This window comes from Cherax quadricarinatus, chromosome 44, assembly GCF_038502225.1.
Source record: "Cherax quadricarinatus isolate ZL_2023a chromosome 44, ASM3850222v1, whole genome shotgun sequence".
NCBI lineage: Eukaryota > Metazoa > Arthropoda > Malacostraca > Decapoda > Parastacidae > Cherax > Cherax quadricarinatus.
The window spans coordinates 3880295-3893634 of NC_091335.1; the positions used below are offsets into that span (position 1 = coordinate 3880295).

General features: G+C 39.4%; 2 protein-coding genes across 3 annotated transcripts in view; one reads left to right on the top strand and one right to left on the bottom strand.

Annotated features, from left to right (window-relative positions):
• Positions 1-423: 423 nt before the first annotated feature.
• Sf3a2 (splicing factor 3a subunit 2) lies at positions 424-4446 on the bottom strand. The gene is made up of 2 exons (XM_053789271.2): positions 4315-4446; positions 424-1701 (listed from the first exon to the last, which is right to left on the bottom strand). Exon 2 carries the CDS (start codon positions 1678-1680, stop codon positions 604-606), a length of 1077 nt encoding a protein of 358 aa, XP_053645246.1. The 5' UTR covers positions 1681-1701; positions 4315-4446; the 3' UTR covers positions 424-603.
• A 148-nt stretch (positions 4447-4594) lies between these two features.
• Positions 4595-13340, top strand: part of LOC128697515 (zinc finger CCHC domain-containing protein 8 homolog) — a 33307-nt gene continuing 24561 nt past the window's right edge. The window contains exons 1-5 of one of the 2 annotated variants that reach the window (XM_053789263.2): positions 4595-4735; positions 7370-7507; positions 7939-8070; positions 11217-11354; positions 11473-11604. In XM_053789263.2, the coding sequence (XP_053645238.1) occupies positions 7393-7507; positions 7939-8070; positions 11217-11354; positions 11473-11604 (517 nt within the window). In that variant the 5' untranslated portion in view covers positions 4595-4735; positions 7370-7392. The remainder of the gene's footprint in view (positions 4736-7369; positions 7508-7938; positions 8071-11216; positions 11355-11472; positions 11605-13340) is intronic. The other variant, XM_053789264.2, reaches the window with a different exon arrangement.

Consider the following 13340-nt stretch of genomic DNA (forward strand, 5'->3'; position numbering starts at 1 on the left):
ACAAATCCAATTCCCTAGAGCTCCTCACCAGCATCAAGGAACCTTCCATGAGGGGTTCCATTTTTAAATATGGCCAGATTTGGTTTATGCACAATGATAGGTAATTTGTTGGTTATAACTGAATTCAGCAAATTTTGATGAAAGGTAAATTATTATTAGTTGTTATAAGTGATAACCCCACAAGGGATGAAAAGTAAATTTCTATTATTATTATTATCAAGGGGGAAGCACTAAAGATGAAAAGTAAAAATCTCCCTATTAGGTAGGCCAAAAAATTGGGATGCTGGGTTCTAAAGTACAAAACTGCTCAAGTCCCCATGATCTAGCACTGGGGAGATTAATATGTAATCTATAATTTAATATAATTTAATATACTGAGATTTCAAAAATTTAAACAATCCAGTAGGATATAATTAAACAAAATTTAATTGCCAATCTGTATTTGTCTTTATAGTAAAAATTGCAAATTTGAAAATACAGCTACTTAACATTATTCTTAATTAGTCTGCCATTTCCCTAATCTTTTGCCATCACTTGAATTTTTAAGCAGATTGAAAGAACTTTCCAGTGATCACTGCACATACAATACCTATTCATAAAACCCTAGTTTTTAGGTGGTGGAGGTGGAGGTACTCCACCTGACGGTGGTGGAGGAGGAACTGGGTTAAATGGTGGCGGAGGTGGAGGTGGGCCTCCAGGTGGTGGTGGAGGCCCACGCATGCCAGGAGGAGGACCCATGCCAGGTGGGCCTGGAGGAGGTCTCAGAGGACCATGTGGCCCATGATGACCCGGTGGTCCATGATGTCCTGGTGGTCCAGGAGGCGGCGGCATCATGGGTCTCATTGGTGGTCTTATTGGGGGTGGTGGTGGCATGCCAGGGGGTCCTGGTGGAGGTGGCATGCCTGGAGGTGGAGGCCCAGGAGGCATCATGGGTGGGCGTGGTGGTAACCCAGGCGGTGGGGGCATACCTGGATGTCCTGGTGGACCTGGAGGACCTGGTGGTCCTGAAAGTGGTGGAGGAGCTGGAGGAATCATTTTGGCTTTGGGATCAATTTTAAAAGCAAATTGTAAAAAGAATTGCTTTGTTTCTTTGTTCCAAGTTGTCCAGGATTTATCTACTTCTCGACTAGGCACCTTGAAGGCTATGGTTTCATATGGTTCTGCCGCAAACAAAAGATACTGCCATTTACGATCTGGAGGTTCTACCTTTTGTTCATAGGCTGACATGAAGCGATGACGAGGTGCTACATTGTCTGCAATTTCTGGGTAATCAATTTGAAACAGCAAGCTCTGCTGTCCAGTCTCTGGATCTCTCTGTTTAGTAACACGGTATCCAGGACGACCAATTTTAACAAACTTTTTCATCTCAACACGGGGTTTCTCTGGGGCAGGTTGTGCTGGGGATTCCTTGGCCTCTTTGGCAGCACGTCTTGCCAAATTTGTTTGATGCTTCTTGCCCTGAGTATGGGCCAAGTAGCTTCCCTCATTATTGTGAAGGGTGAGGCATAGTTTACATTCATATGATCCTAAATGATTTTTCATAAAATATGGATCCTTGTTTAGGTCAATAGTCTCGAGAGCTAGCTGACGCAATCGCTCTCGACGGTCTCTATTACTCTCTGACCATGATGCCTGTCCACCACCACCTGTTTTTCCTCCTGCGCGATGCTGGAAATCCATCACAAATAGTGTTGCTTGTAACTGAAAATATAAAATTGCAAACAAATTAATAAATTGTGTACAGTAAATATACATACCCACATGAACAAAAGACTATTTTTTTCTCCTGTCTGCAAAACTCTCTACTACATATTATAATTTTTATACAAGGTGTACTAATGCAAATTTCAAATGTATAGAAAAAATATTAAGGTTTAAAACTAATATATCCCTAGTCAAATATAGTTGAAAAATAACTGCACAGGCAATCCAAGCTCATCATGTTTGAATTTGAAAATTCTGAGCAAGATCTCAAAAAATCCTTCCCTTAAAAATTTTTTACATCAAGAATATAAATGGAAATATTTTTCGTAAACTATATTTGAATGATTATTTGTGAATCACTCTCTCCTTGCACTCTAAATGAGTATGGATTTTGTTTGGATTTTTAACCCCAGAGGGTTAGCCACCCAGGATAAACCAAGAAAGGCAGTGCGTCATAGAGGACTGCCTCTCTTATTTATTTATTTTATGTCTTTGCAAACAGGACATTGAGATTTTATACTTGCAATAGTAGGTTGCAATGCAAAGAGAGCCTCTATTATGCCTAGGCATTATGGGCCAACTTAACATTATTGGCTTACAGTCTACTTAACACTAAGGATTTTATCATAGTTGTACAGTAGGACAGTAATTATTTTATAGTTGAACAGTAGATTATTAATTATTTCCATTGTGGTCCTCAATCTTGTCCCCCAGGATGCAACACACACCAGTCGACTAACACCCAGGTACCTACTTGCCTGCTGGGTGAATGGGGACAACAGGTGCAAGGAAATATGCCCGATGTTTCCATCCTTGCCAGGGACTGAACCATGGACAGTCAGTGTGTGAAGCAAGAGCGCTGCCTACCAGGCCACGGGACACCGTTATAAGTTACATTGGTGGTAATCAAAACTAAGCACTAAACCCATAAGTCATGCAGACACTGGTGGTAAATAATGAAAATTTAACTAATACATAATGCAAGCGTGACATTTTTCAATGGTCAAGAATACTCAGATAATTCAAACATTCATGTAGATAAATGGCTCAGAGAACCGATATTTGATAAATTAGACAAATGTGCAACACTTGGATATATTTATTGTGGAAATGTTTCGCCACACAGTGGCTTCATCAGTCCAATACGAAGATCTGAAGGAGACTGAGGTAATCAGTCCCTCAACCTAGAACACAATTATATCTTTATTTACCTCATTATTATTATTATAATCAAAGGGGAAGCGCTAAACCCGTAGGATTATACAGCGCTCAGGGGGGGGATGTGGAAGGCATTCAGGCTTAATTCAGGGAACTGGAGCACAGTTCCAATTCTTGGGGTCCACCAGGACGCTGACATGTCCCTAGGACAGCTCTCCATCGGGCTGCTAACGGAGTCACTGGCTTCTTGGACCTCTTGGGGAGGGTCGATGGTGCTCGTGCAAGCAGCAGATCCCGGGGCAACTTGCTGCTGTTTGCAATGGCTGTCTACCGAGGAGAGACAGGCACCTAGCAACATCTGTTGTTGGGGCAATGGATGAATTCCCTGCTATGTTTGTTAACTGCTCATTACTCTGTAATTTGTCTATGATTGTAATCATGTGATAACATGTTTATCATTCATTACCTTTGAAACTTGTCATGATTTTGACCAGCTCTACCTGGAGCTCATTACCTTTGTAAATTCTCATGATTAATGTGTTTATGATTCATTACCTTTGCAATTATTCATGAGTGTGACCAGCTCTACCTGGAGCTCATTACCTTTGTAACTTGGTCATGATTGTGACCAGATCTAGTTCATTACCTTTGTAACTTGTCATGATTTTGACCAGCTCTACCTGGAGCTCATTACCTTTGTAAATTCTCATGATTAATGTGTTTATGATTCATTACCTTTGCAATTATTCATGAGTGTGACCAGCTCTACCTGGAGCTCATTACCTTTGTAACTTGGTCATGATTGTGACCAGATCTAGTTCATTACCTTTGTAACTTGTCATGATTTTGACCAGCTCTACCTGGAGCTCATTACCTTTGTAAATTCTCATGATTAATGTGTTTATGATTCATTACCTTTGCAATTATTCATGAGTGTGACCAGCTCTACCTGGAGCTCATTATCTTTGTAACTTGGTCAGCTATCAAAACTTTGGAGTCCAGTCCCTGGACCAATTATGTACCTCTGTAATCTTTTGACTACCGCCCACAGGATGGGTATGGGGTGCATAATAAACATATTAAACTAAAAAGTTCCAATTCCCTAAATCAAGAGCCCCTCACCAACATCAAGGAACCTTCCACGAAGGGTTTATTTACCTCAAAGATTTAAGTTATACCATGAATTAAGGAAAGATCCTGAACTTCACCTTACGAAACAAAGCAAATGCGATAGTAACTATGGACAAGGTAGATTATAGTGCAAAAATTAACGTTATTAGACGGAAGAACTTAGGTGCCTCTTAAAAGCTACCTAAGTGTTGCACATGTCTAATTTATCAAAATACTGCCTCCTTCAGTATGAGTGACGGGGCATCAGGTGTTCATGAGTTATCTGCAAATGAATATATGCTTGAAGGATAAATTTATAATGGAGAAAATATTAATATTTACCAAGTGTGAAAACCAGGTAGTTGACGCTCTGGACGCTCACGTTCATGTCTAAAATAACTACCATCTGCTCCCCTTCTCGCACACACATATATATAAAATATATAATTTTCACAGTGATTGCGAATTACTTCGAAAGAAAAATATAATAATTTGGAAAAACTACGAAGTTTAGGGAATATTCTAGACATTTTTTTAAGTAATGAACGTGAGCGACTGACAAGACAACAACATCACAGCCGCCACTACTGCTTCTGTATATCTATATTTCCTCTTAATATGTGCGTCTCCTGCTGCCTCACCTACTGCCTAACCATCCCAGGATACTCCTGATCCAGAGGTTCATCTCATCCTTCACGGTGCCGGCTCCTGGCTACCTCTCGTCCTGAGAAACACCACGTACTTCACTACTACCATATATAAGGTTAAATTTCTACATTTTACAATGATAATAATAATAATAACTAATAATTATTATTATTGTTATTATTATCTTTATTTCAGCAAGTACATGTACAAGGTATACAGGTCATAGCTGACATCAGTGACATACTACTATATAGAAAGCTCCTTGTTATGCAGAATATTTTGGGCAAATTAGGTCAGTGTTGTCCCAGGATGCAACCCATACCAGTCCACTAACACCCAGGATGTGACCCACACCAGTCCACTAACACCCAGGATGTGACCCACACCAGTCCACTAACACCCAGGATGCGACCCACACCAGTCCACTAACACCCAGGATGCAACCCATACCAGTCCACTAACACCCAGGATGTGACCCACACCAGTCCACTAACACCCAGGATGCGACCCACACCAGTCCACTAACACCCAGGATGCAACCCACACCAGTCCACTAACACCCAGGATGCGACCCACACCAGTCCACTAACACCCAGGATGCGACCCACACCAGTCCACTAACACCCAGGATGCGACCCACACCAGTCCACTAACACACAGGATGCGACCCACACCAGTCCACTAACACCCAGGATGCGACCCACACCAGTCCACTAACACCCAGGATGCGACCCACACCAGTCCACTAGCACCCAGGATGTGACCCACACCAGTCCACTAACACCCAGGATGCGACCCACACCAGTCCACTAACACCCAGGATGCGACCCACACCAGTCCACTAGCACCCAGGATGTGACCCACACCAGTCCACTAACACCCAGGATGCGACCCACACCAGTCCACTAACACCCAGGATGCGACCCACACCAGCCCACTAACACCCAGGTACCAGGGATCGAACCATGAACCTCAGTGTGTGAGCTGAGTATGCTAGCAATCGAGCTACAGGACAATAAGCAAGTTTATTTAGCTACAATTACACATAAGTATAATTATCATACATAGTTTAACATTTGTGTAAATTACCTAGGATAATCCAAAAATGTCAAAGTGACACATCAAACCATTGTAAAAGTTTAAAATTGTGTATTAGGCCTAGATAAAAAATTATTTACTTACAGACTACATCTTCCTGATTATAGCACCATCACTGTGTGACCATAAGTCATACAGTACTTAGGGAATAGGAAGCAAATAGGTTAGATGTACAGGAGAACTATCGTTATTCCTCAGATAAAGAGACTATTGCTAGCATTAAAGAATCTTGAAGGGAATGGCTGCTATATTCTTCATAAAACTTTTGAGCTGAAATTTTTTGTTATAAGAGTTGTGCAAGTAACGGTTCTCCTAGTGAGGTGGGCCATGATCTGGGCCAGACCGAGGTGTGGGCTGCACTTCTGAGCAATACCAGTTGTCAGCATGTGGACTGTAACCTTGAGGCCTAGGGGTGTGCCAAGATATTGGTGTAGTGTATTGATTAAATTTAGGTTATTGGTATCAGCTTAAAATGAATATTGATGGGTATAATATTGGCAACAGTAATGGTGGGTATCAGCAGATTTTGATAGGATTGGTATTGGCCTAAAATTGAATCAATATCGGCAATAATTTTGGTATCATCTCATCCCTCATGAGGACCGTGATTCAGTATAAGGGGGAGCAAGATGTATGAGGAAGATTCTTAATACGTACTTGCTGTCCCTGTTCACCTAGCAGTAAATAGCAACTTTCATACATTTTGGGTGGCTTATGGATCAATGAAAGCACCTTTGGTTTTAAACCAAAGACCTTGGGTTAGATCCTGCAGCAGTAGAGACATTCGACCTAGCTTCTTGTACATACTATTACTAAATAGATACTGAGGTATTAAATGGCATGCCGAGTTGCATCATGGAAAGAAAGATCAAAGTTCCCCAATGGAGAAAGCCACACTAGGTGGGTTTCTTGGGTTATCTTGAGTAAGTACCTCTTCAGCTTAATAATTTGCAGTCTCTCTCTGCATAGAAGTTAGTGGACTACTATGAGTCCTGTCTTAGGGAGGACCTAAGAACCCCAACAAAAATAAGCCACTGCTTGACTGTCCTGCATTAAATATAAGATGGGAGGAAGGGTAAAATAAATCTAGTGAGATACAGGGACACCATGAGCAGACTAAGAGAACATTATGTTAATACTCATGACCCAAGACTCGTCAGCCTGCTACAAACAGGTATTGGAAATATTGCTTAAACAGTTTAGAAATCTTTAAGAGGAAATGGGATCATGACTTTGCCATGTGCCAGATCAACCAGGCTGCGATTGCTGTAAGGGCCAACAAGCTACTAACAACAATAGCCTGGGTGAACAGGCACTCAATCAAAGGCTAGGTTGGTAGGGCAGAAAAGCTCCTGAAATCGGTCACAGGTTTATAATAAAAAATAAGCAAATTAAAAATATATGAATGCAGTATGTCTGACAATGAGGTTTAGTATCTGCTTATGTTTGGGCAATCGGTTGTTGATCAGATACTAGGCCTTTTAAAATACTAGTCTCAGTAGTCGGCATATGTCATTGATTGTTTATAAATTTAATTGAAGTGCCTCTTCACCTAACTACTGCACTATGAAATGTAAATTCTGTACTGTTAATGTAATTGTATTATAATAAATGATATAAATACATGTATGATTATTGTGTATATTTCCAGATTGCATATTGCAGTTTACAAATATGCCGAACGAAGGAGTAAATGAGAACATTGCAGGTGAAGCATCGTCACTCACAAAGGAAGTTAATAAAGATAACATTAACAGTAAAACCACAGAAAACATGGAGAATGGAAGCAGTAAGTACAGTTCAAATCAGTTATTGACCATTTTCAAGCGAGGGGCTTGGACTACTAGCAAGCATGCGTGAGCGTGTTAAATAGCAAATGGAGACAAATGGTTTTTAGGACATGATGTGCTGTTGGAGTGTGAGCAGGGTAATGTTTATGAAGGGATTCAGGAAAACCAGCAGGTCAGCCTTGAGTCCTTGGGATGGGAAGTACAGTGCCTGCGCTCTGAAGGAGGGGTGTTAATGTTGCAGTTTTATAACTCTAGTGTAAGTGCGTCTCTGGCAAGACGATGATGGAGTGAATGATGGTGAAAGTTTTTCTTTTTTGGGCCACCCTACCTTGGTGGGAAATGGCCGATGTTTAATAAAAAAAATAAAAGATACTCTATGATTTCTATTTTTTGGTGATGTATACCTGTACCTACAGTAATATATTTTCAGAATTACTGAAAGATGACAGTATAATCCAGAGTGTACCAGAAAACCCCAGTGGTCTTCCATCACTTGATGATGTAATTGTACTTGATGCCACAGGTGAAGCCAGTGGAAACAAAATAGAAGAAAGCTCAGATGGTTAGTACAATACAAGTCCTATACTTTATTATTATTTCTTGTTTCACTTGATGGTGAACTGTATTGCAAATGCTCTTTAACAATGTCCAAGTTTCAGTAATGTGTAGGAACAAATAACACACAGAATCAAGAAAATAAAATTTTAGCTTGATTCTGATGACCAAAAGAAATTTTCATCCACTAAAAAGGCTTGTTCTTCTTCACATTTCTTTGCCCTCATTCCTGTCAGCAGTATGCCCTTCAACTAACTTATTTTCATAGAACCTCAAGAAATCGTAACTTAAATTTGCATGAAATAAATCACAGAAGTAGTATATATGAACAGTCATTGCCTTCTGATCTCATCAAAAGTTGCAGCTGCCTCTAAGTTCAGAATTTAACATCCTAAACATGCATCATACCACATTATCTGTAATGTGTCATTTTATAATTAGTAATTTTGCATGTGTTCTGCAAACCTTCAGAATGTGAATACGGTACATGTAATTATACAAATGCACTGTGTTAATATTTTTATTGCTACAGTACTGTTTTTTTTTTAACACATTGACCGCTTCCCACCGAGGCAGGGTGACCCAGAAAGAAAGAACAACCCAAAAAGAAAGAAGAAACTTTCATCATCATTCAACACTTTCACCATCACTCATACATAATCACTGTCTTTGCAGAGGCGCTCAGATAGGAAGGTTTAGAGATCCCTCCAAACTGCCAATATCTTAAACCCCTCCTTTAAAGTGCAGGCATTGTACTTCCCATTTCCAGGACTAAAGTCCGGATAACCAGTTTCCCTAAATCCCTTCACAAAATATTACCCTGCTCATACTCCAACATCTCATTAGGTCCCAAAAACCATTTGTCACTATTAACTCCTATCTAACACGCTCACACGTGCTTGAAGTCCAAGCCCCTCACCCACAAAACCTTCTTTAACCCCTCCCTTCAATCTTTTTGGGGACAACCCCTACCCCCACCTTCCTTCCCCAATAGATTTATGTGCTCTCCAAGTCATTAAACTTTATTCCATTCTCTCTAAATGACCAAACCACTTCAACAGCCCCTCTTCAGCCCTCTGACTAATACCTTTAGTAACTCCACACCACCTAATTTCCACACTACAAATTCTCTGCATAATATTTATACCATACATTGCCCTTAGACACATCTCCACTGCCTCCAGCCTCCTCCTCACTGCAGCATTTACAACCCATTCTTCACACCCATATAAGAGTGTTGGTACCACTATACTCTCACACATTCCCTTCTTTGCCTCCGTGGATAATGTTCTTTGTCTCCAGAGATACCTCAATGCACCATTCACCATGTTTCCTTCATCAGTTCTATGGTTTACCTCATCCTTCATAAACCCATCCACTTACATGTCAACTCCCAAATATCTGAAAACATTCACTTCTTCCATACTCCCTCCAATGTGATATCCAATTTTTCTTTATCTAAATTGTTTGAAACCCTCATCACCTTACTCTTATCTATATTCACTTTCCACTTTCTACCTTTACACACCCTCCCAAACCTCTCCACTAACCTTTGCAACTTTTCTTTAGAATCTCCCAAAAGCACAGTATCATCAGCAGACAGTAACTGTGTCAACTCCCATTTTGTATTTGATTCCCCATAATTTAATCCCACCCGTCTTCCCAACACACTAGCATTTACTTCTTTTACAACCCCATCCATAAATGTATTAAACAACCATGGTGACATTACACATCCTTGTCTAAGACTTACTTTTACTGGGAAGTAATCACCCTTTTCTTACACACCCTAACCTGAGCCTTGCTATCCTCATTAAAACTCTTCACAGCCTTCAGTTACTTACTACATATTCCATACACTTACAACATCTGCCACATTGCTCCCCTGTCCACTCTATTATTATCTTTTCTAAATCCATAAGTGCAGTGAAAACTTTCCTACCTTTATGTAAATACCAGCTGGGCTGTGGCTCGTACGTTGGATTGTGTGCAGCCAGTAGTAACAGCCTGGTTGATCAGGCTCTGATCCACGATGAGGCCTGGTCACAGACCGGGCCGTGGGGGCATTGACCCCTGGAACTCTCTCCAGGTAAACTCCAGGTATATGCTTCAATGTAAATACCTGATCTACATATCCTTTACCCTTTCTAAAGCCTCCTTGCTCATCTGCAATCTTGCTAACTGTCTTACCTCTAATTCTTTCAATAATAACCCTACCATACACTAGCTGGTATACTCATTAAACTTACTCCCCCTTCCCTTTTTATAAAGAAATTACACATGCTCTCTGCCAACCCCTAAGCACCTTCCACTGTTTCATTCATTTATTATTATTTATTAAGTTATTATTTTATTCTTATTTTGTGTACAGCCTCTCCTCACTTAGCGACGCACTCATTTACCGACGCCTCGGACTTACGACGGGCTCTCTGACCAGTATTCATACCTAAATAATGTAGTATATTAGAGCTGATTTCGTCTATTCTGTTTATTTCAGTATTCATTACATTATAAACGTTTAAAAATATACCAAATATTATAAATGGTGCAAAGGTGACATAAAAACAATATCAAAGATGGTTGACACAAACTCACTACCATTATAGTACGTATGCTCCTCACATAGCGACAAATTCGTTTAACGACATGGTCTCGGGAGCGGAACTCTGACGTTAAGTGAGGACAGGCTGTATTAATATTATTATTAGCTGTATATTTTATTACTATCATATCTGAGCACCTCTGCAAAGACAGTGATTATGTATGAGTGAGGTGAAAGTGTTGAATGATGATGAAAGTGGTTTCTTTTTGGGGATTTTCTTTCTTTTTGGGTCACCCTGCCTCGGTGGGAGACATCCAACTTGTTGAAAAAAAAAATTATATCATGATTATGTATTTCTTTATTATTATTAGCCCTTGAAGTGACCAGACCTTTGATTTGAAAAGTGTCCACAGTATCCAAGAATTTAAAAAAAAAATTGTTGTTTTTCTTATGAAATGGTAAAGACTTTTTCTGAATGCTTTCACACATTCTACTGTGTCAACGATATTCATGCATCGGCAATTATGGCATATGAATGCCAGATCCAGTTAATGTAATTGTATTATGATATAAATACGTGTATTTAAAATGTATGATTATTATATTTCCAGATTGCATATTGCAGTTTACAAATATATCGAATGAAGGAATAAGTGAGAACGTTGGAGGTGAAGCATCATCACTAACAGAGGAAGTTACTAAAGACAACATTTGCAGCAAAACCACAGAAAACATAGAGAATGGAAGCAGTAAGTACAGTACAAATCAGTTATTGACCATTTTCCTGTTAATTTTTTATAATAACAATCTATGATTACTGTTTTTAGTGATGTATACCTATAATACAGTATTATAATATCTTTTCAGAATTACTGAAAGATGACAGTATAATCCAGAGTGTACCAGAAAATCCCAGTGGTCTTCCATCACTCGATGATGTAATTGTACTTGATGGCACAGGTGAAGCCAGTGGAAGTGGAATAGAAGAAAGTTCAGATGGTTAGTACAATACAGGTGCTTGCAATTTATTATTATTTCTTGATTCACTTGCCAGTGAATTTTATTGCAAATACTCCTTAACAGTGTCAAAGTTTCAGTAATGTGTAGGAGCAAATAACACACAAGATCAAAAGAATAAAGTTTCAGTTTGGTTTTGAAGATCAAAGAGATTATGTATTGTGCACTAAAATAATTTTTACAGGAACATAGACTTTAAGTGGCAAAACAAGCCTTTATTGGGACAAATAAAGGCTGGTTCTGACACATTTCTTTGTCTTCATTTCTGTCAGCAGTATGCCCTTCAACTAACCTATTTTCATAGAACCTCAGGAAATCAGAACTTAAATTAGTATGTATTACAAAAAAGTATTTTTTTAAAGAAGACGGTAAGATTTACTTCTTTTGTAATAAAGAGTTCGGGATACATAAATACACACATTAATATAAATTAATCTTTAATATATAAAAATCAACTATCTTTGGTCTAGAGGTATTTGAACTATGATATAATAATAATATGTACATGTTACTATAATAAATTATAATCAGCATTTTACTAAAATATAATTAATAACCCTACACAGGGTACAACTCTTGACACTACTGTCACTATATATATATATCTCTATGCTAAAACAATAAATTATAAATAACATTTTTTTTTTTTTTTTTTTTTTTTCAACAAGTCGGCCGTCTCCCACCGAGGCAGGGTGACCCAAAAAAGAAAGAAAATCCCCAAAAAGAAAATACTTTCATCATCATTCAACACTTTCACCACACTCGCACATTATCACTGTTTTTGCAGAGGTGCTCAGAATACAACAGTCTAGAAGCATACACATATAAAGATACACAACATATTCCTCCAAACTGCCAATATCCCAAACCCCTCCTTTAAAGTGCAGGCATTGTACTTCCCATTTCCAGGACTCAAGTCCGACTATATGAAAATAACCGGTTTCCCTGAATCCCTTCACTAAATATTACCCTGCTCACACTCCAACAGATCGTCAGGTCCCAAGTACCATTCGTCTCCATTCACTCCTATCTAACACGCTCACGCACGCTTGCTGGAAGTCCAAGCCCCTTACCCACAAAACCTCCTTTACCCCCTCTCTCCAACCCTTTCGAGGACGACCCCTACCCCTCCTTCCTTCCCCTATAGATTTATATGCTTTCCATGTCATTCTACTTTGATCCATTCTCTCTAAATGACCAAACCACCTCAACAACCCCTCTTCTGCCCTCTGACTAATACTTTTATTAACTCCACACCTTCTCCTAATTTCCACACTCCGAATTTTCTGCATAATATTTACACCACACATTGCCCTTAAACAGGACATCTCCACTGCCTCCAACCGTCTCCTCGCTGCTGCATTTACCACCCAAGCTTCACACCCATATAAGAGTGTTGGTACTACTATACTTTCATACATTCCCTTCTTTGCCTCCATAGATAACGTTTTTTGACTCCACATATACCTCAACGCACCACTCACCTTTTTTCCCTCATCAATTCTATGATTAACCTCATCCTTCATAAATCCATCCGCCGACACGTCAACTCCCAAGTATCTGAAAACATTCACTTCTTCCATACTCCTCCTCCCCAATTTGATATCCAATTTTTCTTTATCTAAATCATTTGACACCCTCATCACCTTACTCTTTTCTATGTTCACTTTCAACTTTCTACCTTTACACACATTCCCAAACTCATCCACTAACCTTTG

Coding starts and splice junctions, on each gene's coding strand:
- Sf3a2 (XM_053789271.2), bottom strand. CDS start 1,680: ATGGATTTCCAGCATCGCGCAGGAGGAAAAACAGGTGGTGGTGGACAG.